The following is a 27567-nucleotide window of genomic DNA, read 5'->3' as shown; positions in this document are numbered from 1 at the left end:
ATCATGGATGTGCAGCTACTGTGTGATGATGTCATGTCAATATGGAGAAAAATCTCTGAGGAATGCTTCCAATACTTTGCTAAATCTAACACACCAAGAATTAAGGCAGTTCTGGAGGAAAAAGGGGGTCCAACCCTGTATAAGCATGGTTCGGGTTGCTTTCTTATCACCGTGTTGTTGTGTGAACCCAACTTTAAAAGTGAAAGAGGAAGTAATTTCTTTTTCACATGACTATGTTTTGATCAGGGAGTCATCAACGTTATTAAATAGCAATCAACAAGCAGGAGTGCTGCATGGTGAGCTTTACTGTATATATGCGTTCTTCCTGGACTTCTTCGCAGACGGATGCCTTGTGGTTTCATTCACGTCATTCTTTCACTTCCTCTCCACCTCTTTGTCTTTACACGTCTCCCGCTCTGTAAACATTGTGAAATTAGTAACTACAGTTTAAAACAGACATTTAAAACTCGACTGATGTGGCCTAAGCTGACAACGGCAGGAACAGCAGCAGCTGCAAAAAACATCCTCCTCTTTTTCTGCACATTTCATGTCTTTTGTCTTCTTTACCTTCATTACTTCCTCCACCCACTACCTCCTCTCACTCTCTCTCTCTCTCTCTCTCTCCATCTCTCACTCTGCTTTTATATCTATGCCGTTTACCACCTGTGGCATCATATCAACTTCATCAATGTAGAAAAATCGAGACTGGCCTCAAAAAGTCGAGCTGAATAGGTTGGAGCTGCAGGGAGCTGCTTGAAGACAGACATGATTCACTCAAGTAAGTAAGAAAGATGCTCTCACACTAACATCTACAGGCAGGATGCTGTAAACTGTCCTCGCTGTATAAATACAAAGATTTAAGACGGGGCCACGAGGTTCATGGAAACTTTCTTCCTTTAAAAACAACAAAACCTGCATCAGAAAAATGGCAGAAAAAAAATCGTGTTTGTATCTGAAACTGCTCAGATCAGTGAAATCGAATCAAAATGAGCTCCACAAATGACGGTTTGGCTTCAGAAGTTGTTTTATTAAGTGGAAATAAAAATAAAACTGGAGCTTGCTACGCTTGCAACGCTTTGCTGCAGCTCTGATCGTGCAGTGGAAGCTTCAAAAAGGCAGAGACACCTCTGATCTGCAGAGAAACATTTACAAGCTTAAGTTTCATTTCTGATTCTTACACTGGCATAAAGGTCCAGTTACCCACTCAGCACAAGCTAAAGTAGCCTTTTGAATCAGAGTTCAACATCTTTAGTGTGTCAATAAGCTAAAAGTGATGGAAAATTGGCTCTCTGGGAGGATGTTCATTCAGCTGCTTTATTTAAATTAAAGACAGACATGAGACATAACTATTGCATTTGGAAAAGATTTGACTTTTTCCAGGTTAAGTCATGTTTATATGTATATATATATATATATAAATCTGTAATTCTGCAGATTTTCTTGCATGTCCTTTGGCTTTTATTGTAATGGCTGATGACTCAAAGGGCCAGTAGCAAAAGAATAAAAGGTGTGTAATTAGTTTAACAGATGATCAGGAACTGAGACTGCAGGCCGTGTTAACTGGAAGGTGATTCTTGGAAGAGAATAAAAACAAAGAGGCAAGTTAGTGAAGTCTTCAATCAGCTTAGAACCAAAATTCAGTAGAGACCCACATGTAGAGATGTTTGAAGAAGCAGTTACATTTTACAGGATGCTGCAGTGACAGGACAGTGGGATTTGTAGCTGGTAGGTAGATGAGCCAGAGTCTGGAGGTGAGCAGACACAGGGAATGATGGGTAAAGTTCAGTCAGATAACAGGGAGAAGTGAGGGAAATAAAATTAAACAAGTTAATAACTGATGTCAAATGGCTGAAGAGTAAAGAGTCAACAGTATCCAAAAAGGCCAAAACAGAGGTCAAAATCCAAGACAAGATCCAGATTCTTGATCTGTTAAACTTAACCAGGTCCAGAAGTCAGACAGAAACAGATGATCCAGATCCAGGAGCAGAGATCAGATCTGCATCCAGGTGCTGAAAACAGGTTTGCAAATTATCTGGTAGGTTAAAGGACTGGGGTTGACGCTCCAGAGAGAGGGACAGGGGAAAGTGGTTCGGTTAATTAGAAGCTGGTTGATGGGTACAGAGAAGGCAGAGAAGTGACAGGAAAGACGACCAAATAAGGCATGGGCCGGAGAGCCAGACAGGAAATATTGATCTTTATGACAGACTAAAAAGCAGAACTCCAGTCTGATGCAGATATCTGTGCTAAAGTAAATTTTCAATGCTCTATGCTCTGTCGCAAGCAGGTCTCTAAAATAATACCCACCAACCTTAAATCTGGGTTAAAAGAAATTACAGTGGCTATAAATAAAAATTTTAAAGCCTACGGGCCTCCCAGCCCGGGATCACGGGGGACCGTAGATGCCAGCCGGTGCCAAAAGGGACATTTTGGAGACCTCTGTTCTGTTTCATTTATCAGTTTATCTTTGCAGAGACAATGTTCACATATTTTACACTGATCTAATAGCAGTTTAGAGCTACAGCAGTTTTATAACCTTTTGACTGTAAAACGTATCTTTGTTTATTTTGGGTTATTTTAACTGTCCTGATGGCGAGATATGTTGTTTTATATTATAAAAATGACCTCAGCATCAACAAACTTAATTTTGACTGACAAAATGAGAAACGTGTCCCAGCGTAGTCCACCTGTGTTGACTTTATAGTAATGACCTCGTCTCTTCTGCACTTTACCTAAAATCAACCCCTTCATCATCAATGATTGCAGAAATTAGCTTGTTTTCTTTAGACAGACATCTTTATGTGTTTTATTGGACTTTAAAAAAGGAAAATAAATAAGTAAAATAAAAAAAAAAAAGGTTCCTTCTTTATTTTACGCTTGGATTGATTCCTGAATGTCACTTTCAACTAGTCATCTGCAGTCTTGACTTCTTCTCTTTAGTTAACTTTTTTTCTTCGTTTTAGCTATTAGCCATGTTTTTTTTTTGTTTTTTTTTGGCTTTTCTGGATGTAAATCCCATTTCCTTCCGTTGGTTTCTTATAGTTAGATGCCATTTGTTTTTACATTTCTCTTGTTCATTTTTTATTTCAATATAAAACGATGCTTTAAATTTTCTGTCCTTTGACATTTCCCTTGTCGTCCTGTGTGTTTCCCTTTTACATCTTTTTGTTTTGTTTGCACTTGCTTCATATTTTAGACCCAGGTGACTGGAAACAACCTTTTGATTACCTTCATGATTTAACTTTATATTAATTTCTATTGTTTGGGATGAATCATACAAACACAAACAGCTGAATAAACATCTTCCAGGAGCAGTGAGCCCATCATTTTTACCAGGGGTTGAATTTGCTGATTCATGTGATAGAGACAGATGGTAACGTCAGTGTATTTGTTTATAAATAAAAAAATGGATAATAAGTAATCTTTGCTTTATGCTATCTTCCATTTTTTTAATCCAAACACGACTTAAAAGCTTTCCGAATTTGTTGTATTTATGTCGTAAAAGAAGGCTGTCAAATATCAGAGTCATTGTTATGAAAATTTTCAATCTGCTTGAAGTCTGTTGATAAAAGCATCAGAGATAATGTATTAATATGATGTTGGTTCACCACAAACCATCACTAAGAGTTGATTGTGCCTCATGGCATTGATTCTGCAGAGCTGCAGATGTCAGGTATGTTGTGCATGAAGAGACGTAGATGTGGGTAATCACCTTTAAACTTCATGACAAGAAATTCTGAGCTGTAAATATGCGATTTCCTCTCACACTCACACAGGAAGTTATGTAGCCATCTGTCAGTGTGATCACAAGATAAAAAAAGAAAGAAATGACCCGTGTTCTGGTTAATTCACCCACGGAAAGAAGTACGTCTACTTGCACAGAAAGAGTTAATTCTAGTGAAAAGGAAACTAAACTTCCTGAAAAAGACCTCCTACTTAAAACCACAGACACACAAAGAGCAAAAGTTAAACAGCTGGTGGGATAAACGTGAGATTAACAATAATGAAAATAAGTTTTTCCCACCATTCAAAGCCCGACCCAAGAAAAAATGAGCGAAAAGTCTTTTTAAAAGAAAATCTAAATCTACATAAAATAAGTTAAAAAAAAAATTGTTTGTATATGTACCGCCTATCAGCTTCTAATAAAAGCCAAATACTTTAGATTAAAAAACAGAGGACTTTTCTACATGTTTTTTCTTGGGTCAGGCTTTAATGGTTTAAGAAATAATAGCCAAGTCATTATCTCCTGCATGAAGCCAAGAATGTTGAACTGTTCCTTTAATCACTAAAATAGTTAGATTATAATATCAGGAGTGGCTTTTCTTCACTAGATGACGACTTTTCTCAGTAACTGACATCTTTTCTTATCTGTTTCCTCCAGATCAGTCCATCTACTCTCTGTTCTGCTGCTGCTGCGCTGTCCAGACCAGGTATTAATTAGCACTAAAGGCTTAAAGTTTCATCTTGTGGCTGTAACAAAGGCCTCGTGCATTGAGAGTGAGACCCAATGCAACTGAAACACTCTCAAGCTTCACATTAATTTTCCAATGAAAAGAAATAAAATCACAACTAATGGCGATATGGTGACAAAAGAGGAGGAGAAAGACCAGTCAAGCAACACTATAATGAATGGGGTTGGACTGTGTGAGAAAATTAAGATGTTTAGTCATTCCGAGATTAGTCTCTGTGAGGTGAAAGTACATTTAAATAAAGCTGAAGTCATTGCACAGACAAATACAAGAAGTTTTACTTCTGCAAATGAATTCTGTCAGATGATGCTGCAGTTATTAAACAAATACCAGGACAAATGCCGTAATAGTTTGATAATGACTGAAGGTTCACATCTAGCTTTAATCCTTAAAACTTTTATATTATTAACAGATTCTCAGGAAGGGTAGTGGTTAAGTCTGTGAGGTAAACTGTGATGGATAGCTTATCCATTACGTGATTTATAGAGGTTTCCAGGCATTTATGACCCATTCAGGAGGTTTACAATCCAGCTGAATGTACTGTAATTATGACCCAGAAGTTATGATGAAGCTACTACCTGTCAAACCTTCCACCAATCAGATTGCTTACTGATGGTAATGTCCAATCAGGAGCAGCCAAAGATCAACCAGTGAGCAGAAAGGTCTGTGTGTTTGAAAAGAAGAAAAATAATGATCCTCTATGGCTGGAATAAAGAAGAAGACGTGTTTGATGCACGGTGGTGCCAAAAAGCAGCTGGGGTGGAATTGGTTTCGTGAGCTAAATAGCTGTAAATAATCAATACCTAAAGATAAGAGAGACAGTGGATAGGATAGAAACTCCTTTTTAATGGGAAGGAAAACCTCTGGCTAAACTCAGGGAGGGGAGGGCGGCCATCTGCCTCGACCGGTTGGGATGGAGAGGACAGGAAAGACAGACCAACAGGCACTGCAACTTTTAGCCAGGTGGACCTGCTGAGAGAGAAGAGGAGAAATATGTTAATGATGCCAAAACTGTCATAAGTTTATACATGCAAAAATAAAGAGCAGAGAGATGAAAAGGGAAGGAAGAGCCCAGTGCATTATGACACACCCCTCAGTAGTAGTAGGAGGAAGGGATGGCTAACAACAGCTGACTATAAGATTTATCAAACAGGAGCTTTTAAGCCTGATCTTAAAGGTAAAAAGAGTGTCATCCTCCCAAACCTAAGCTGTGAACTGGTTTTATAAGAGAGGGGCTTGATAGCCAAAGGCTCTGCCTCCCATTGTACTCCTAAGAGACCCTACTGTAGGAATCACACATAGACTTAAGTAAAAGTCAGATTATTATCCTAATGTTTAAAGAATAAAAGGGTGTTCTAATTAAAACATTTGACAGATTTATTTATTTATTCTTGCAACAAACAGACAAAAAAATTGATTTTTTTGCCATTTAAGGGAGATCAGCACCCACATGGAGCTCGAAGGTCGACCTACTCTTTGTTTCCAAGGCAGACGATACCCAGGAAACCCCCGCCAGGTAAGACAGACTGTTTCACAGTCTTTGATATATTTAAATGTTGATATTGATTTTTTTTTTCTTCCTCCCTAAGGTTCACAGGTCTAGGAAGAAACTTCCTCTCCCCCCACCAGAGGATGATGAAGGAGAAGGGATGCTGAATGTTGTCGCCATGTATGATTTCACAGCCAAGGAGGAAACGGACCTGACGCTCAAGCAGGTACATGCAGACAAACGGACAAAAGCATGCACACAAACCACAGAGACGTATGTGTGTTGATGCAGTGTGCTGCGTCTGCAGGGTGAGGAGTACATCATCCTGCACAAGCAAGACCAGCTGTGGTGGAGAGCACAAGACAAACACGGGTATGCTTCTCTGCAGATACGGTTTCACCAAACGAAATTCAATCTCCTGGTTTACAGTCACGTACTTCCGTAGTCTAAACCTGTTTATGTAGCTATTTCACGTCCACACTCCAAAGTGTTTCCCAGTCTCATGGATGTCTGTACTACGTTGATGCATTGGCAAGACTAGAGAATTCAGATCAGTAGCCATGTTTACATGGACACAAGTATTTGGATTAATAGTCTGATTGGAATAAAAATGTTAGTAAACACACCAATCAGAAGATTCTAATCTGATCATTCATTCATTCCGATCAAGACGGGTGGTTTATGCTGATCGTTGTCCTGATCAACATGCATGAAAACACATATTCGAAACTTCATGTAGAGATTATCTTTACTGCTTATCCCTGTAAATCAGCAATACGTCAGCCTAACATAATCCTACACTTACAGCTTGAACTTTTAGCTTTAATCAATAAAGATAGTTTAAAAGAAAGACAGATAGACAGACAAAAAAGCATTACACTGAGTGGAAGACGTGGTGGGACCAAAACAGATCCATCCATATCATGAGGTTTTTAAGAATGTAAAATGATTAATGGTGTAGAAAGGGAAGGAGGTCGGATGCTCATGCAGCAGGTTCTTTTCCTGCTCCTGTTTCTGGAAAATCAGAAAGTGATTTAATTCTGCGCATGCAGAGGTAATTTTTTACATTGAAAAACATCACCTTCCATATAAAATGTATGACCTGAATTTTTGTTTTTAAAAATATAAAAACAATTTTCAGTCTGTGAATAATGCAAAAACTAAATGCTGAGTTCTAAATGTGCTAAAATGGCATATTGTGAATGTTTCCTTTGCACTGTTTCTACCAGGAATAAAGGCTTCATCCCCAGTAACTATGTGACGGAGAAAAACAGAATTGAGGCTAACTCGTGAGTCTTGCATGTTTGTCAGTATTTCCTCAGTTTAACAACAAAATTTAAAAACTATTGTTCTTAAAGTTTTCTTGCTCTTCATGAAGGTGGTTCTGCAAGAACATCACCAGGACAGAAGCTGAGCAGCTGCTCAAACTAGAGGTATTAACTCACCGGCTTTCTTTTATATCCACATTTGGATTTGTTGTATCTAAAAGAAACTGGAATATTTACCTTTCAATTTGTCCTCCATGTAGGACAGTTCCTGGAATATTTTAATAATTTCTTTGTATTTTTCTGGAAAATGATAAAGGTTCTTTTTGTGTTCAGCTTATTTTTATTTTATAATCTTATGTCACTTAATAGTAAAAATCTTCTCTTTTTATTGTTAGATTGTTAGAATAAATAAATAACTGTATAAATAAACAAACAAACAAATTTGGTTAAAAACATTTTTTTAAATCTGCGTTTCATTTTTTAAAATTTATTTAAAATTTTACATTGTTGGCCCTTGTGAAGCACTTTGGGATTTTATATCTTGAGAGATGCTATAAATAAAGTTTTACTTACTTCCAAATAAATAAATCAATAAATAAGTAAATATATGTTAAGTTTTAGTGTCTTATTTTAATTTATTTATTATTTCAAATGAAATTATTTATTTTTAAAATAACTCTCTGCTTTTCAAAATGTTTTATATTATTGAATTATTGTTTTGCTCATGTATTTTTTTCCAGGACAAAGAAGGTGGTTTTGTGGTGAGGGAGTCAAGCCAAAAGGGGGTCTACACAGTTTCCGTTTACACCAAGACATTAAGGTGATTCCCATCCTAATATGTAACCTGGAACTTAAAAAAAGAAAAAAATCCACATATACAGAAAATAATTACCTATAAACTGAAAGAAAAACTTCTCTGTCTGTTTCTATGTGCAGTCATAATGGAGATATTAAACATTACCAGATTAAAATAAACGACACTGGACAATTCTACTTGGCTGAAAAACATACGTTCAGCTCCATCCCAGATGTTATACACTACCACGAACACAACGCAGCGGGTTGGTTTACACATGGAACAGCAGCAGAGCTACATCTTCTGTTAATGTATGAGTTGATATAATATCTCTCTGTGTGTGTATGTGTGTTTTGTGTGTGTGTAGGTCTTGTGAGCAGGCTGCGATATGCAATAGGACCAATGGGAAGATGTGCCCCTGCCACAGCAGGATTCAGCTCAGGTAAATATATACTAGCACTGTACACCTATTAAGTATTATTACAGAATCAACTATAAGTTACTGGTCCTCACTTTCAAAGGTATTCACAATCTGGCCCCTCCTTATCTGTCTGATCTCCATATTGCCACTCCCTCCCGTGCTCTCAGGTCATCCTCCTCCGTTCACCTTACTGTTCCCTCTGCCCGTCTCTCTACCATGGGGAGCAGAGCCTTCAGTCACTCTGCTCCCCAGCTCTGGAACTCACTTCCATCCGAGATTCGGAACATCAACTCTCTTCCATCATTCATATCTGCACTCAAAACCCACCTGTTTAAACTGGCAGACTCCCTATAACTCATGTAAACTGACTGTTTTGTGTAAATTTTATATCAATGTCCGTTATCTGCTTTTAACTCTTATGTAATTTATATTTTTATTGACTTTTCATTTATTTTTCCTTTTGTGTACGGTGACCTTGGGTGTTTGAAAGGCGTCAAGAATTTTTTATTATTATAATTATAATTATTATTATTATTATTATTATTATTATTATTATTATTATTATTATTATTCAAAAACTTCACCCACGAAATAGTTTTGTATGATCCACAGCTTAAAACGAAATTCACTTAATTTGATTCTGGTCCTTGTTGCATCACTTGAGTTCATTTTGTGATTTAATACAAGTCCTTTCAGCTGTTCTTTCTTTAAGGTGCCAAAAAAGAGACTATTTTTCCATCATTGGCCGGCTTGTGGAAGCCTCTGAGTGGCAATACCCAGTTCAGCTGAGCTGTGCTATGTAATCTATTGTGCTCAGAGTGAATAAACTAATCTAAGAAGTTAATACCAGCTTATCTTAAAAGTAAAAGAAAAAACAAACTAAAGAAAAAACAAAAACAAAAAAAAAAAAGCCACCGAATCTTTATATGGAAATGATTACTTGCTTTATATGTGTGAATAATTTTTCTTCAAAGATTTTTAGTATGTCATAAATATATAAAGACGTGTGCTTTTAACATGTTAAAAATCTTAATGTCGATCTGTACGGTGTTCTGAAATTACTGGAAAAATATTAACAGAATTAAGAAATATATAAAATTTTCAGTAAATGTAACCACCATGATGAAATATTAGGTTGCTTATTTTTTCCATTTTCTTTGTCCTCTTCTCATTCCTTTCTTCAGAGAAGTGGGAGATCGATCCCAGTGAGCTGACCCTCATGAAGGAGCTGGGCAGCGGCCAGTTTGGAGTCGTCAAGCTCGGCAAGTGGAGAGCTCAGCAAAAAGTGGCCATTAAGGCCATCAGGGAGGGGTCCATGTATGAGGAAGACTTTATAGAAGAGGCTAAAGTCATGATGTAAGAAGGAAGAGCAGGAGAGTTTTTTTTTTTTTTTTTTTTTTTTTAATTTCTGGAATTTGTCTTGTTTAAACTCTTCTGTTTGATGTTTCTCCCAGGAGGCTTTGCCACCCTAAACTGGTTCAGCTGTATGGTGTTTGCTTACAGCAGCGCCCCCTGCTGATTGTGGCAGAGTTCATGGAGAATGGCTGCCTGGTTAACTTTCTGCGGCAGAAGGGTAAGACTCTGAAGGAGGCATGGCTTCTATCCATGTGCCAGGACATCTGTGAAGGAATGGAGTATCTGGAAGCACATAGTTTCATCCACAGAGATCTGGTGAGTCTCTACAAAAAAAGAGTATATACAAATTAAACTTTTATATACTCTCACCAGTCACTATATCAGGCCCGCCTTGTTAGTACAGATGTTCTAAAATTTCATTCTATCTATTGAGACACCCTGCCTAAGCTTTCTGCGCATGCACGTATCACAAAAATGGAATTTCAATGTGGGGTTGAGGACACGCCCATAAATCTATGCTACCCTCAAGTCCGTGTTTAAGAACTGCTATGCCTCCATATTGTTGAGAGGCGTTTGTGTTGTAAGATAAATAAATGAACTATTATCTATGTTCATGCATGTTCATAGATATTGTATATTATAATTCATGCATACTATTTTAATATTTTTTTATTAATATGTGTAAATAGATTAGATAGACATTAATAATGTATACATCCATATGCCTATCTGCATAAGGTAGTGTACTTTGATGCTGTCTGTCTGTCGTGGCACCCTACCTGCATAAATTTATTCTAGTTTGATTTCTGAAGACCCGTGATGTTATTTCTTAATGCCACAACTTTAGATCATCAGTTTGTTTAAAGATCATTATTCCACACTATTCCAAACTATTTTTTGTTGACAACTTTATATAGTATAATCAAAAGATGCCTTTTATAATAAAGGCCTATAAATCTGCCCCAAACATAGAAACGGATACAATATGTTTTCTTTTGCCTATACCTTAAGTTTTTATCTGTTAAATCCTAGTCTTTCAAAGTATGAAAATTGCTTCTGATTATGTCCATCCATCCATTTTCTGTTGCTTATTTGTGGTTGGGTCACGGGGGCAGCTGCCTAAGCAGGGAAACCCAGACTTCACTCTCTCCGGCCACATTCGCCAGCTCATCTGGGGGGGATCCCGAGGCGTTTCCAGGCCAGCCATGACATGTAGTCCCTCCAGTGTGTCCTGGATTTTCCCTGGGGTCTCCTCCTGGTGGAGAAACACCTTTACAGGGAGACGTCCAGGAGGAATCCTGATTAGATGCCTGAGCCACCTCATCTGGTTTCTCTTGATGGAAAGGGGCAGTGATTCTACCCTGAGCCCCTCCCCTCTGAGCTTCTCACCCTATCTCTAAGTTAGAGCCCAGCCACCCTGTAGAGAAAACTCATTTTGGCTGCTTGTATTTGCAGTCTCGTTCTTTCAGTCACTACCCACAGCTTGTGACCATAGACAAGGGCAGGAACATAGATCAACTGGTAAATCGAGAACTTTGCCTTTTTGCTCAGCTCCTTCTTCACCCCGACACACTGATGCAAAGTCTGCATCCCTGCAGACGCTGCACTGATCCGCCTGTCAATCTCCCGCCCCATCCTTCCCTCACTCGTGAACAAGACCCCAAGATTCTTGAACTCCTCCACTTGGGGCAGGACCCCATTCCTGACCAAGAGAAAGCACTCCACTCTTTTCTGGCTGAGGACCATGGTCTTGCATTTGGAGGTGCTGATTCTCATCCTAGCCGCTTCACACTTGGCTGTGAATCTGATTTACTGCCGGCGATGCGGACCAAGCTCTGGCACTGGTCGTACAGGGACCGGACAGCTCGTACAAGGTGGTTCGGCACTTCATACTCCTGGAGCCAGGGGACAGCCAGACTTGGGTGGTGTCAGCTGATTACATATTTAATAAAAACAGACTTTGCTATTAAAAAAAAAAAAAAAAAAAAAAAAAAAAAAGAGTAAGTTTACAAGCCTAACTTAGCATTAGTCTCAAAAATTAACTTTAACTAATGGAGCTAAAACCCTTAAATTCAAACTTTGACATGTATAGGACCAAAGATAACTCTTTGTTACAATAGCTTGTGTAGCACAAACTAAACTTAATATTTGTCTTTTGGATGTTTTTTGTTTGTTTGTTTTCTAGGCAGCCAGAAACTGCCTGGTCAATGAGCACAACATGGTGAAGGTCTGCGACTTTGGAATGACCAGGTACAGTGGCCATTTTAATTCAGGGCCAAGAGCTGGTTAGCTTAGCTTTGCATAAAGACTGTTCACTTCTTTCATTCTGTACTGCATCCAGCCACAGAAGCATTGATACCACCTATAGAACATATGATACATAATAATCCTTTATTAAAATGTAGAATCACTTAAACCTTCAACAGAATAATTAATGCTGTTTTCTTCTTGACATAACAGTGATTGCTTTCTCAAGTGTATAAACTTTTTTGATAAATCTTGAGAAAACAAGCAACCAATTTAGCAATCAGAATTACACTTACACACCTTAATTGTTTTAGCTTCTCACAAACTGCCAAAATGAACAACGATGACATATATATTAGTGGATGTTAGCATCATATATGATGCCAACACTCACTACAAATATTTTAGTTCAGCTCGATCATTTTGTAATTAAGTAGTAATATTGAGACAAAATAGATATTTGAAAGCATGGCTGCTCTCAGTACGAATCATCACCTTGGGCAGTAAAACAAAAAGAAAAAGCACATAATGGTTGAAATGCTTAAAAATGATTACTTGCTGACCACACACACATTCTCAAAGGGTAAAAAACAAAAACAAAACAAAACAAAAACTGCAAACATTATCATTAGCTAGGGCTAGCAAGCATTAGCTACTATTAGTGTTAGCTTAAATTAGAAAGCATGAGCAACTATTTGTACCTGGCAGGCATTAGCATCCATTAGCATTAGCTTAAGCTTAAGCATCAGTTAAAGCTAGCAAGCATGAGCAATAGTGATAGCCAAAGCTAGCATGCATTAGTAACATTAACATTAGCTAAAGTTATCAAACATAATAAAATCATTAGTTTTTGATTAAATTAGCAACTAGAGTTAATTAAAGCTAGCAAGCATTAGCAAGCAGTAGCATTAGCTAAAGCTAGCAAGCTTTGAGCTTGTATGGTCTGTTAGCTCCATAGCTGCTGGCTCAGGCTGCAATACTCAGTGGTCCATGTCAACAGATGTGGTGTAAAGTTTCTACTTTTGGAGCGCAGAATGAAAGCTTGCATTATACTATCAGTGGTGCCCAAAGTCTGTTTCCTTATGGTTTCCTTCTGTTTCCAGTCTATCACCTAAACAGGCTTTTTGGCTCATATGTAATGTATTTGTCATAGTGTTTTAAATCTTCTCATTGAACTTTTCTCCAGACAAGAAATTACTCCCTAAAACGTGAAAAACCAAAACCACAAGCCTCAAGTTGTGTTTTTACTGTATATGCTTACTGACAGGTATGTTCTGGACAACCAATACACCAGTTCTAATGGCACTAAGTTCCCAGTAAAGTGGTCTCCTCCTGAAGTTCTCCACTACAGTAAATACAGCAGCAAGTCAGATGTCTGGTCCTTTGGTGAGGAGACTTAATAGCATCAAAGCTCAACAGTAGTGGTTGTCATAGTTTCCTGACATGTAAGTATCTGTGTACAGGTGTTGCAATGTGGGAGATTTACTCGGAGGGTCGGATTCCGTTTGAAAACAGCTCCAATTTGGAAGTTGTAAATAACATCACCAGTGGACACCGACTGTACCGACCGCACCGTGCCTCACAAGCACTGTATACCATCATGTACCATTGCTGGCATGAGGTACCCACTCACCCATTCACTCAATGAAAAATATGTAAAGTGCATTTTCAGGCAGAGTAATAATATAATAATAATGATAATATCATTCATGTTTTATTCTAAATAGAACATAAATTACCTATTAGCTGTAGAAACTGAGGAATTTTACCATTTCATGGAAAATATTAGCTCGTACTGAATTTGATGGTAGCAACACATCTTTAAAAAGTTTGAACAGGGGCAACAAAATCCTGGAAAAATAATTGGGAAAAAATTACAAAACAAATTTTGACAACTAATTTGGTTAATTGACAACAGGTCAGTAACTGTAATCTGTTCAAAGTTATGTCTAAAAATCAGGGAACAATTTGAGAAAAAATGTTTTTAGTGTAAATTTGTGAAGACTGAAGATCACATCATTTACAGTGTATCATATCATCAAAAAGTTTTTAGAGAATCTGGAGGAATCTCTGTGTGCATGGGGCAAGGTCAAAGGTCAAAAGTGGATGCTTGTGATCTTGGAGCCCTTAGGCAGCACTGCATTAAAATCAGACATGTTTCTCTACGGGAAATCACTGCATAGGCTCAGGAACACTTCCAGAAATTACTGTCTGAACACAGTTCCCCCTGAAATCCACAAATATTTGAATGTTCACATATAGTTTTGAATGCAAAGAAGAAGCCATATGTGAAGATGACCCAGAAACATCACTGTCTGGACCAAAATTAATTTAAAATGGTCTGAGGCAAAGTGGGTAACTGTTCTGTAGTCAGATGGGTGATACAGAATTGTTTTTGGAAAGCATGGACAGCATGTCCTGCAGACTAAAGAGGAGAGGGAGCATCCAGCTTGTTATCAGTGGACGGGTGAAAAACCTGCATCTCTGATGGGATGGGGTCACATTAGTGCCTATTGCGTAGGCAGCTTCCACAGCTGTGAAGCTCCATCAATGCTGAAAAGTACATGGAGGTTTTACAGCAACATCTGCTCCCATCCAGACAACGGCTCTTTCAGGGGCGGCCTTGCAGATTTCAGCAAGACAATGCTGAACCACATCCTGCATCCAGACCTTTCTGTCCAGACGTTTCACATTCCTCTCTAAAACTCCAGCAACTGGTCTCCTCACTTCCCAGACGTTTATAGACAATTGTTTAAAGAGAATGGGATGCCACACATTGGTAAACGTCAAACTTTCCCAATGTTTTACAGATGTGTTGCTGCCAACAGATTCACTATCAGCTCATATTTTCAAAGAGTCCCAACTTTTTTGGAATTGGGTCTATAAAAAAAAGAAGAAAAAATACAAGAAAATCTCAAGATGTGACTGAAAGCTTAATAGGCTCAACCATTATTTCATTGAAATTTTGTGTTTTGGTAAACATTTGCTGATCACACCTTCTGTTAACCACTTCATCCTCTTCTCTCTTCTTCTTCTTCTGTGGGGGTGCAGAAGCCTCAGGGTCGGCCATCTTTCTCCGAGCTCCTAGAGGAAATCAGAAAACTAGCAGAAAATCCAGATTAACAGAATCTGTTAATCTGTTAATGCTGAACATCAAACTGTTTTTTCACTGTTATAACAACTGTAATATTTCTGTAAATAAATATTTTTTAAATTAAAGTGTTTTTCCTACAATAAAGTAAAGCTGTTTATTTCTTTATTTATACTCATTTTCAAACAAATGAACGACCCACTATGTGCAAGAATCCTAATTTTCTAAGTTTGTTTGACACATGGATTAAATTTGAGGATGTGTAATTCAAACTAGTGGCAGAATTTTATTAACTTTATCTTATATGGGTTTTCAGTGTTTCCCTGCTCCATCACACCTGACTCCAATCTTGAAGGAACACATAAAGCAGAATAGTTCAGTGCAGCATAAGTGACATTAGATGGCGACAGAGCGCTCACAAGGTCACTTTTCTGACAGGGTTGACTCAAGCTGTATATGTGCATAGGTACTTAACTAAAGGACCCCAGAAAGAATAGCAGTCGATGACAAAGTTGTCATTGGCTCAATAAAACAAGAAACATAAATAAAAAAAATATGTACTGTAAATCATACACATCCATGCTGGGCTTATGAGGCTAAACCAAACCCATATTAACACAGGCTTTTTGATTACAAACAAAAATGTACATGATTAAATACAAGATAACCTGACTGATAGATTTAATTCTATTTTACTTTTCCTTTATTCAACCTAGAATATAACTGAAAATAAACTCTTATTGGTAGCCTGTCAAAGGCAAAGCCTCTTGAGGAAATTAAGGGGAGAAAAAGATTAAGTTATTTTGCCTTTGACTTGCCTGCTTTTTTTTTTTTTTTGTATATCTTTGACCGTTTTCAGTGAATATAATGAATTTTGCACAAAAATAGTGGAAATGAACCAGCTGGCGCCATCTCTATGGGTGTGGGAATGCCAAAACTAAGTGTTATTTCATTACTGATTAAAATGTTGACCATTGTTACTATATTACTTACTGAGATCTAAACCAATTGTTAAAAAAAAAAAACATCCTTATTATTGTTGTCCAAAGGAAAAAAATTAAATGCAAAGACATATTTTTCCCTTGTAATTTCTTCAAACTTTAAAGGGTCAAAGGGATACAGAATTTAAGTTAGATGTTCCTGCATGTCCATCCCTTTCTGTCGGCTAACCCAGGTCCATTAAGACTGCAGTGCTGCAGGTTTTACACGTTTCCCTGCTCCAACACACCTGATTCAAATTAAACGTCTCCCCTTAACAGCTTGTTGTCAAGTTCTGCCAAAGCATGTTGACCCATCAATCTAATTCAGGTGCTGCAGAGGGAAACATCCATCTTCTGTTAGCTGCTTCCAGCAGGATAATGCTCCATGTCACAAAGCTCAAATCATCTTCAGCCACTTTCTTGAACATGACACTGTACGGTCACCATGATGTCAGTCCAAAAGAGCATCTTTGGGGTTTTGGCACCAAGAATCAAGGCAGTTGTAAAGACAGAAAGAGGGTCCAAGTACTAGCAAGGGTTACCAACAAAGTGACTGATGAGTGTATGTCTTACAAAGGTAACTTTATTGTCTGTTTGTCTAGAGAAGAAGCTATTTTGGACTCATTGTCGACAATAAAAATTATGCTGCTTATTTGTATTAGCCGATTATTATTATTTATATCCTTGAATGACTTAAACTTTATTGTCATTGCAACAGGTGCAACGAATTTTTTTTCCCAGTACAAACCAGTCCAAGAGTAGACAACAACAGCATATAAACATAAACAGGATCAGGCAGACTGAGACAGCAGCTTCCGAGCAGCGAGTCATTTTCACAGGTGGATCATGAGGGTGAGTAACGGGATGAGGCTAGGAAAAAAAGACATTTCTGAACTGGGCCTTGAAGGGCCCATTGTTGAGATACAAAAATCACACCTCAGTACATAAAAGCACATAATTCAGACATTCACAACATAAGAAAACACATGGCAGGAGGGGAGAGGGGTCTCCCATCGCAGCTACGTGTGGACGCAGCTGAACTTGAGCGCATCCAATCAACCTGCTGCCTGGAGGTAGAGGGAGGGGGAAAATGGACAAACCAAGGCAGAAAAATCATGTGGAAGTGTATCAGTGTACATAAGTGTGCTTGCTTGTGTGCGTGCATGAAAAGTTCTTAAAATACTTTTTGCTCATTTTTAGTCTGTCCCTGACCTTTTTTTACTGTATATCACTGACTCTGAAAATGTCGTATTTTTTTGTAGAATAAAAAATGTTAATGTTTGTAGCAAGAAAAAAGCAAAAGAAATGTTTCTTCTTCTTCATTTTTTTTATTTTCCTTTGGACAAAATCAATAAAGGCCCATTTTTTAACAAATAGTTGAGATGACAGTTAATGACAATGTTAATAATAACATTAGTTAATAATCATTAAACAGGTTAATTATCAGCATAAATAATTCGTATTAACATTAGAGTTTATGATAATTTAACAGTGAAATGTCAAAATTTGAAACAGTAATGAGATAAACACTTTAGGTATTACATATCTATACTAAGTAGCAGAGACGACTTGGACATTTTTATTCACACAATTTTTAAATAACATTCATCACAGTCACAGAAAAAATTGCTCTACTAAATAGAAGACCTGGAGCACAAATGGTTAAAATAAATAAATAAATAAATAAATAAAGACAAACAAACAGAAATATCTGGAAACCTGTGTTTTAAAAAATAAAAAGTTTTAGAAGTCGTCTAATCGCTTCAAACTGACGGAAAAAAACAACCTCCAGACTGCAACAAGCGGCGGGGGGCGTTGCTATGGCAACGAGTGGGGCGACAGACACACGGAAACGGGTTTGTCTTCTCCGGTGACTGCGACACGTTCACACAGAGCCAGACAGAGTTACTCCAGTGTTTACGTTACCGGAGCCCCGCAGATTAACGGGATAAAAGGAGATCAGCTGGAAGGTCGGTGTGCTTGTGCGTGTGTGTTTGTTTTTAACTCGGTGTGTTGTTGTTATATTTCTGATCACCGTTTCACAGCAGATCTTTTATCTGTTAGTGTTCAGAATGCAGATTTTAATAAAGGTAATAATGTCACAGAGGACATTTCTGCTCCTTCTACTCTGCTTCTGTTCTGGTTTCAGTCACACTGAGATCATTGCTTACAGCATATGAAACATTTAGAAAAGAAAATAAACAATGTTAGTGGAACTACTGAGAAGAATTTATTTGTAGAGTATGAAACACTTCTATAAATGGATTCAGAATATTCCTTCTTCTGCATATTTAAGGTTTAAAATGTTTTTGCTTAAAAAGTCACTTTGAACTTTAATAAATCATCCTCTTCCTTCTTTTTAATATCTATCTATCTATCTATCTATCTATCTATCTATCTATCTATCTATCTATCTATCTATCTATCTATCTATCTATATGTATATAAAATTGAGAGTAAATTTGTATTTGGTGGGTTACGTCTGTGGTGTGGGATGAGCAGTAAAGTTTAGTATGTGTGTTGTGCCCATGAAAAACTTCTCTACCAACACCAAACGGTGCGTTTCAGTATTCACCTGTTTTGAGCATTACCCCGGGTGCTGACAATCAGGTGTTTGATTGCACAGCATTACCTGTGAGCAGGAACCATGGTCACATTTGACGTGAACTGTTGTCAGTAATCTACCGATTTATAGTCAAGGTTTGCAGGATGATATAGGTTATGGCTGTACCAGAAAATAGAAGTGATTTTTATTTTATGTGCACAAATGAATGAAAACATACACATGAAAGAAGTTAATCAAACAAAACATGCATTATAATTCCTGCAACTAAAGATAAAAACAGAGTTGATTTCTTTGAGTAACTTTCAGGACCTTTCCTGTCCCTGCAGATAAGAACCTGATGGAGCGTTATGAGCCTTTGGGTCAGATTGGGGAGGGAAGTTATGGCACGGTGCTCAAGTGCCGCCACCGAGACTCTGGTCGCCTCGTTGCTATCAAGAAATTTTTGGACTCTGATGATGACAAGACGGTGAAGAAGATTGCCCTCAGGGAGATCAAGCTGCTCAGGGTATCTATCAGCCAGTCCATCAACCAGTCAGTCAGTCAGTTTATCAATAAGCCTGAAACCTGCCAAAGTTAGATTTTTTGACTATTCATCCATCTAATTTCTATACGGCTTAGTTCAATTCAGGGTCACGGGGAACCTGGAGTCTATTCCAGCAATTAACAGGAGAGAGGCAGTGTACACCCTGGACAGGTCACCAGTCCATCACAGGATTTTTAGACCAGCATAAAGAAAAGAAGGCTTGATTTGACCAAGAAAAATGATTTATTTGTGTTATCATGGCTTCGGAGAAGTTATATTTTAATATTGATTTCGGTTCTGAAAGATCATTGCAACGCTTAAATGATCATTTTTTGGTCATTTCATTTTACCACCTTTTCAGATCATTAGAGGACAAAAAAGTCCTCACCAAAAACTGCTAAAAACAACATTACATAATAATATTTCCCTATTTCTTTTGCTCAGATCTTTCATTCAGTTTCAATCCTGACCAAGACTACCATTCATTCATTCATTCATTCATTCATTCATTCATTCATTCATTCATTTATTTACCCAACACACGTCAACTTTTTATAAAAAGATACATAATTGCTAGCTGAATATTTTTCTGAGTCTCAGATAAACTGAAAATAATTAAAAAGATTGATTTTGATAATTTATTAAAATCGCAATCGCTCTTACGTCTATTATATAAAAAAATAAGTGATTTTATTTGCATTTCTTTAAATATGAACAGTGACATCAAGTGATCAAACTGGGATTTAAAGGGTTAAAATAATTTGAATAATTACAAAATTTGGTAGTTTTATTTTAGACTAAACTGATTGGGCAATTTAAGCAAAAAGTGTGGATGAGATATTAATCTATAATGTTTTTATAGTGGTTTTAAGAGAGGACGTTTTTGACCTCTAATGATCTGAAAGGGCAGGGAACTGTAGCTTCAAACAATGATTAACAATTATTATAATGATCTTTCAGGACTGAAATCAGTATTGAAAGATAACTTATCCAAAGCCATGATAACACAAATAGAGAAATTTTCTTTGTCAAATCAAGAATACTTTTTTTTTTTTTTTTTTTTTACATTGGTCTAAACATCTAACTTTTCCCCAATTTTTCGTCATTCAGATGTGTTTTCCTTTAAATTAGGGTTCATATTTCAACAATAAAATGACCTCTAATGAGCCAGAATGGGTAGTAAATTTGTCCTTGGTGTTGTTGTTGTCCTTTAAGAATTTAAATTGGAATTCCTTCAAGCTAAACGCCTTCTTCCAAAAAATATCATCCCATAGTCTATATAGTATATATAGTCTATAGGGTAACAAGGTAAGGTAAGAATAGCAGCGTTAATGTAAAACAGTGGTTCCCAAGCTGGGGTCCCCCAAAGAGTACAGGGGGTCCCCAAGGCTTTGACTGTTCAGTGTCCAGTGTGATTTAAATCAGGGCCATGTCTACACAGAGACAAACTGAGGTCTATTTGCTCAGACATGTCTGAGAAATGCAGTGCAGATGATTCGTCCTTATTTTTTTTAAAAGAAAAATGCAAGGCAATATGTTGAAAATTAGCTTAACTTTGCTTTATCAAAGGCAAGTTATCCAGAATGCATCATTTATAGCGAGAAACAGCCAATGAAAGCATGACAACCAAAAACAGATTCAACAATTTGGGGGGATAGCTTTTTGGTAGTTGCATGAAGGAGGTCTTCAAGAAAAATAGGTTGGGAAAATGTAGACTGTAAAGAGGAATTTTAAACTTCTAACTTTACCCTCATAGAAAGTTCAGGTTTTGGTGGATCAGTACTACCTCAGAAGGGTCTTAAAGCTGTTACATACTCTGCAAGAACGGAAAACATTGTTCTTGTTCTCAGTCAAATAACAGCTGTCTAGAGGATGTGTTGAGAACAAGCTGCAAGAACTTCCAAACCAGGAGAACAAAACAGCGTCTTTCTGTTCTCGTCAGGTCGAGACAAGAACAAATTCCTCTGTTCTTGGAGAGTATGTAACAGCCTTTAACCTTTCATTCATAAATGTATTAACTGTCAGTCTTAAACTCATGAACATGTTAATCTTATAAACCATGAAGCAACTGCGCCACGACAACCTGGTGAACCTCCTGGAAGTGTGGAAGCGTCGCCGCCGCTGGCATCTGGTGTTTGAGTTCGTGGACCGCACTCTTCTGGATGATCTGGAACAACACCCAAGCGGATTGGGCCTGAACACCAGCCGGCAGTACCTGTACCAGATCCTGAGGGCTGCTGACTTCTGCCACCAGCAAAACGTGAGGATAAGTTACAAAACACTGACTCAGTTTCTACCATGTAATAAGGTTTGTGCCATTTTGCAATTCACAAACCCTCATGGAACCAAATTTCGTCTCCATGAGAACTTCCTTAAAGGTTTGTTTTGTTTGGTTTTTCTGAACTCGGTTGGCCTATTAGGTCATCATAATCCAGCCCACTGCCTCTGATATAAGGACTTTTAGTTTTGTCGATAAAAAAGATGATATTGGCAAATCCTGGAGAGCCTCAAATATATGAAATTACAGGCGGTATAGTGTTTGGATTCTCTCTCCCATATCCCAGGTTATCCATCGTGACATCAAACCAGAGAACATCCTCATCTCTCAGGGTGGTGTGGTCAAACTATGTGATTTTGGCTTTGCCCGCACCATGGCATCGTCCTCCGAAGGGGCTGTATACACTGACTATGTAGCCACTCGTTGGTACAGAGCCCCTGAATTACTGGTGGGAGACATCAAATATGGCAAGTTAGTATCTGAGTACTAACCTCAGGATGTTACCTGCAGACCATTTTTAAAAAAAAAAAAAACATTGAAAAGCACGTTTGTGTGTGTTTGTGTGTGTGCAGACCAGTAGACGTGTGGGCTGTGGGTTGTCTGTTGATAGAAATGCTAACAGGTCAGCCTCTGTTTCCTGGAGACTCCGATCTCGACCAACTGTACCACATCGTTAAGTGCTTTGGTAAGAGCTTCAAGTGGCAGCATTGTACCATCTCTTCTTCTATCCACACTGATTGTACTCTGGATCCTCCTTTGCTGTAGGTAACCTGGTGACTCATCATCAGGAACTGTTCTACCGAAATCCGGTCTTTTCTGGGGTCAGACTGCCTGAATGTTCAGCCACACTCCCACTGCTGCAGCGCTTTCCCACAATCACACCCACCGGCCTTGGCCTGGCTCAGGTACAGCTCACTGTAGACAGTTCATCACTGCCACATCACGCAGACAATATATAAAGTAAATAAACAATAAAAGAAGAGAGATAAACACACCACATCTGAAAAATTGGACCATTTGGTGACTAAGTCTGAATTTACTGGCAAAAGACATTTGCAGATCTGTAAGTACTTGCTACTCTGTGATTGATGGAAATGGTAAAATCTTTCCAAGTTTTACCATTTCCATCAATCACTCCTGATGATCCATCAATTTTTGCACAAAGACATGAATAAATAAGCAGATGGAAACACGATTACTGACCCTAATTATTGATGCCAGTCTTGAGAAACTACCAAGAATCATAGATAGTAAAAAATGTTTGGCCCAACCATGGCCCACATCTGCAGTTTTGTCTGGCCCATATTGGGCCTTAACTTACTGTGATGATTCAGTGTAAGTGTGGCTGCCAAAACTCAGCTCATGTAATAAAAACTCATGTTTTTATTACACTGTTTTCATATAAGCATTATTTTTATGTTTTTTTTTTTTTTTGTTAAATAAAATAGTTACTATTTTATATTTTAATCAGACCTTTAAATGAACAACTCAGCACTTCCTTCTTTCGTATAATGGCGTGATCCTTGCTTTTTCTCATGTCGTTGCTGTCATGCACAAACCTCCTATGTGCAAAATTCATGTTTTTACAGCAGCGATATTGGATTGGGAGCATGGTGAGCCGTCAACATAAAGTCCCTTCTAAAAATTCAGGCTTCCCTGACCAGAGTCGGCTTTTTTCTTCAATAAAAAGAATCGTCTCTTAGAGACTGGAAGATTAACTGGTGCAGAAGTTTGTTTAGTTCCCACTTGACACCACAACAAGACTTGTTCTTTTATCCATTAATATTTTCAGTTACTAAATAAAACTAGTCAATAGTACATTTGTTATGTTTCTCAGAGGTGTCTTGAGGTGGATCCAGATAGACGAGCTCAGTGTTCAGAGCTGTTAGAGCATCCTCTCTTCACACAAGACTCCTTCCATATCAGGTAGATCTTGGTGGTTATATGTGGTTCATATTTACAGAAACACTTTAGTTTTATCAACCAGAATTAAAAATCCATCATAAACCTTGGTATATTTCTTGTACCTTCACAGATTTTTGGATGAGCTTAATGCCAAGATCCAAAAAGAGCACAGGGAGAACTCCACTCTTCCCAAAATAACCAAAATCCCAAGACAAGACCGGGAGGAAGGGAATGAGAAAAACCGCAGAGGAAAGGATAGGAAGCAACCTGAAGACATGGATGAGAGAGTAAATAAGGAAAAGATGGAAAAAGCAAAAGGAAAACAACTTTCAAAGATATCTAAAACTATTCGCACCACCTCAGAACCTTTAACAACCAAACAATCCAAAACTTTAGGCAATAAGGGTATACATAATGCAGCGCAGTCTTCTATGCCTGTGAAAAGTAAACCAGGAAAAGTTGCTGGTGCAGAGTCGAAGAAAGAGTCAGAGATCTCTAAGTCAACTAAAACTACTATCTCTGAGTCGGCAGATGCAACCAGGACCACATCAAGCCTGAAAGGCAAAATCTCAGTGACAGCAAAAGGTGAACATAAAATAAGTCTTTCTCCTGAACCAAGTAAAGACCATTTGAAAAATATAAATGAAATGCACAGTAGTGGCTCAGACATAGCAGAAAATAAAGCACAAAGCATGATGAAGATCAGGAGGTTATCGAAATCTGAGCCAAGCCAAGAGTTTGCAAAAAGCTGGAGTAGCACAAACTCTAAAGTGTCCAAAAATTCAACCAATGTTCAACAAAATTTGAGTTTATCTTCAAAAGCTGCCTCAGAATCGGCAGTAAATCAGACAGATGCTTGGTTGGAATACTCTGAAATCTCAAATAAGGACAATATGGAAGATTCGGCACCAAAACTGCTTACTGTCACAAAGTTAAGCAAGATGAGCGCCGCCTCAGAGTTTAAGACAAACCACCCGGCAGGTGACACAGAGCTAAGGACTTCTGGATGTCCAAAAGACTTACCATCAAGCCCCAAAGCATCAAAGACTACCTCAAATGGAGGTTCAAAAACAAAGAATAATGCCTCATTTTTGTCCACTAATCCTGTAAAGACTCTTACCTCAGGTGCTTCAGAGGAGCCTTCCACCATCTTTAGAAACAGCAGTCCTGCCTTACCCAAAGAAATCTCACATCCAAAGGTGTCCAAGACAAACATGACTTCCACAACTCCTTCCAAAGCCAGGGAACTTATAGAAGAAAAGAATATCGAGGAAGATCATGGACTTCTAAAGAGAAGTCCAGTGACAGAAACCATTGCAATGTCACACATTCCTATGTCACATTCTCCAGGTGGAGATCCTCAATCGACTTCTTGTGCTAGTTGGGCGAGTGGTAAGATCACCAAAGAAGACATAAAAACTTCAACTTTCCTGCTGGATGAAAACATATTGGTGGAATTCACTGATCTGAAAGCTCTAAAAGTATCAGAACAAGAAAACCAAGAGGATTTAGTTTTTCCCTTGTCTATTAGTTCGGCGTCTAGAAGCTTAGGCAACGACAAAAGACACAAGAGCACAGCCTTCGAACCTGATGCCAAATCCTTCAAAGTCCCTCACCCCAAACAGATCCTAACGAAGCCTGGGTCCTTTATCAACCATAAGAAGTCCACAGAGACACCCAAGACTCAGAAAACTACATTTGTTGCTGAAGCGAAGAAGAACGACAACCCAGAAAGGATTGACACAACTGTATCTGCAGTCACAGATTTGACTTCAGTCACGTCTGAGGACCACAAAGCTCCAACAAGAAGCTTCATCCTTAACAACGTGGATGCTACAGACCTAAATAAATTTGATTTCATTATACCCCAGTCCCCTACACCTTCTCCTCCACCTCCACCTTCTTCCACTCCTTTCCTCTTCCACCCATCCTCCACAACTTTTATGTCTTCCCTCTCTATCTTCAATACCAACAACGAAGTTGCCACTGATCACCTTTCCCAGGGAGCAAGTTTCCATCCTGGGACCCAAAGTCACAGGTAGTTCTCTGGGAAGTCACTCAGTCCAGGGTGGACCTTTCATGTTGTTCATGGCTACCATTTATGAAACGATAGTCCTGCTTCCACAAAGGGATCCAGCGTGGGACGGGACAGTTTGGCTTGCTAAGTTCTGATCTACATTGTGTTTCCACAGCCAATGCCTTACCTGGTAGGGGACGACTAAGTCAGATAATGACAGATGTATCAGCTTAGTAATAGTGCGGCATCATATTGGTGGTAGGCCTTCCTTGAATAATATAAAAGAGGAATGTGACAGAGACACAAAAGACAAATAAGGTGGACATTCAGCAGTTTGTGTTCTTTCTTCTTGTCACATAGCTTTAAACAACAAAAGAACCCCACTGTGTATTTAAACACAGTGCTGTTCCTGCTTTGTTCTTATTCCCGAGTTGCACCGGACGTGGTGATTCTTTCAACCAATCACTGGATTGCAGTGGCCCAGCTCCAGTCTTGAGGGTTGGATTGGTAAGATTGGAACCCAAATGGAAGCATCCTAAAAAAGCAGGATGGGTCAGATAAAAAATTCTGGCATCCTTCCCAGTTTTTGCCTGTGGAAACATGAAAAAATATGTTCTATCTCATACCTAGCTGGACCTCTTGGTGGAAATGGGGCTAAGGTTTGGGGGTAGATGGGAGTTATTTGGTTGGTTCCATGCAATTTCAGCTGCTAGATTATCAGCACATCCAATACATTTTAAATGTGCTGTCTTTCAGCTAGACAATTAAACTGAACTGCTTTTTAACAGCATTATATTTATTCAGTATGACATTGGGTTTGTATCACTGAATTGTTTGGTTTCAGTCTGCAGCAAGTGATGCTTCTTTTGTTTCAAGTCAATAAATTTAATCTATCTGAGCATTTTTGAAACCATAATTTTAATGCTATTTTGCAAGAAAAAACATTTTCTTGTTAATTTAACTCATTTGTGTAACAGGTGTGTTGACAAAACAAGGCATCATGGTGGGATGTTTGGTCGACAGGCCCATATTTCAGGGTCCTTCACCTTCCAGGTAAAGTACAAGCTGAAGTCTTTCTGGTTTATCAAAATGAAAATGGAGAAAGGTCTCATCTAAAGATAATGCTGTCTGGCCTTTCAGGCATCAGAAAACAGTCTCGTCCGGGATCGCTCCTTCCTGTCTGACCACTGTAACCTCGGTAACAGCAGTGTTGCCATGGCCAAAAACAAGTCACACATTCATTTCCCGGATCTAAGAAGCTCGGATCTCAGAGGTAGACAACCTCAAGACATACAGTTTCTGAGACCTGTTGCATTACTTTATGGTAAAACTTTGTTCAAAACCCTGGTGGATACCAGGAGCCAGAAGACACATCACACATAATTTTGACATGTCACACAGTAATATATGGTACATTTTTTAAAACATTTTGTTAAAGAGCTAAATAGAGACTTTAGATTGAAAGAATTAGACTTTTTCTCTGTTTTTTTCTTGGGCTGGGCTTCAAAGGGTTAAGTGATTCAAACCAGAAGCTGCTCATTAGAGCATTTATTGGTATTTGAGATCTGAAGTGGACCAATGAGACTAAATATTAATCTCTACTTGAAGTATGTTCAAACTATGGGAAATGCAAATAAAATGACTAATCCTTTAATTTTTTCTCAGGCAAACCCAACAAATGCACAGCCAAGGATCAGAAGAGAGACAAACATCCAGGTCCATCCAGTCTGCCATCTGAAGCACAGAAAGACATTAATACAAACAAACCAAAGCAAACACAATAAATGCACCACTGTTTCCTCCGATAAAATGCCTTTATGTCTTGACTTAATACTTAAGTGCTGACATGAACAACACTGATGTCAATATAACCAGGCTTGACTTTAAATTCCTGTCTCTTGTCTCACTCTTCTTTAAGATTATGCTTATTCAGTCATACTAATCAAATCAAATTTAAAAAGTTCTTTTTTTTTATCAAACAAGTAAATAGAAAAGAAAATACCATTTAAATTTAAATGTTTTTTTTTTTTTTTTTTTTAGATTTGTTTTTGTATCTTGAACTTCTTTATGAAAGGACCAAAAATGAATTAATTTAAAAATTAATTTTACAAAAGGAGCTGTGTAGTAAAATGCTAATACTTTTTGACCATATAATTAAATATAA

The 27567-nt window shown here is 38.1% G+C and overlaps 3 protein-coding genes across 3 annotated transcripts in view; all 3 read left to right on the top strand.

The window, feature by feature from the left end:
* The window catches only part of LOC121639738 (tripartite motif-containing protein 16-like), a 191967-nt gene that overhangs the window by 44904 nt on the left and 119496 nt on the right, over positions 1–27567 (top strand). The gene's annotated exons all lie outside the window — the stretch shown is intronic.
* On the top strand, positions 301–27105 carry txk (TXK tyrosine kinase). Its single transcript, XM_041985239.1, has 17 exons — positions 301–778; positions 4379–4427; positions 5901–5982; positions 6056–6181; positions 6263–6327; positions 7185–7244; positions 7334–7388; positions 7964–8043; positions 8160–8284; positions 8387–8461; positions 9625–9796; positions 9895–10111; positions 11982–12046; positions 13311–13429; positions 13507–13664; positions 15095–15281; positions 27095–27105. The coding sequence occupies exons 1-16, from the start codon at positions 766–768 to the stop codon at positions 15164–15166; spliced, it is 1533 nt and encodes a 510-aa protein (XP_041841173.1). The 5' UTR covers positions 301–765; the 3' UTR covers positions 15167–15281; positions 27095–27105.
* LOC121639720 (probable serine/threonine-protein kinase MARK-A) lies at positions 17949–27227 on the top strand. The gene is made up of 11 exons (XM_041985178.1): positions 17949–18084; positions 19007–19185; positions 21269–21463; positions 21768–21952; positions 22054–22166; positions 22247–22386; positions 23319–23407; positions 23517–25424; positions 26381–26456; positions 26544–26676; positions 27069–27227. Exons 2-11 carry the CDS (start codon positions 19018–19020, stop codon positions 27185–27187), a joined length of 3126 nt encoding a protein of 1041 aa, XP_041841112.1. The 5' UTR covers positions 17949–18084; positions 19007–19017; the 3' UTR covers positions 27188–27227.

This window comes from Melanotaenia boesemani, chromosome 5 (assembly GCF_017639745.1).
Source record: "Melanotaenia boesemani isolate fMelBoe1 chromosome 5, fMelBoe1.pri, whole genome shotgun sequence".
Taxonomy (NCBI): Eukaryota; Metazoa; Chordata; class Actinopteri; order Atheriniformes; family Melanotaeniidae; genus Melanotaenia; species Melanotaenia boesemani.
Note: the sequence above shows the minus strand (reverse complement) of the source record. Positions and strands in the feature narration are given on the sequence as shown.

Bases quoted from the DNA above. Each gene is read 5' to 3' on its own strand.
- txk (XM_041985239.1), top strand. The intron at 4,428-5,900 runs GTATTAATTAGC...TTGCCATTTAAG, and splicing joins TGCTGCGCTGTCCAGACCAG to GGAGATCAGCACCCACATGG. The intron at 7,389-7,963 runs GTATTAACTCAC...ATTTTTTTCCAG, and splicing joins AGCAGCTGCTCAAACTAGAG to GACAAAGAAGGTGGTTTTGT.
- LOC121639720 (XM_041985178.1), top strand. From the start codon at position 19,018: ATGGAGCGTTATGAGCCTTTGGGTCAGATTGGGGAGGGAAGTTATGGC. The intron at 21,464-21,767 runs GTGAGGATAAGT...CCCATATCCCAG, and splicing joins ACTTCTGCCACCAGCAAAAC to GTTATCCATCGTGACATCAA. The intron at 23,408-23,516 runs GTAGATCTTGGT...GTACCTTCACAG, and splicing joins CAAGACTCCTTCCATATCAG to ATTTTTGGATGAGCTTAATG.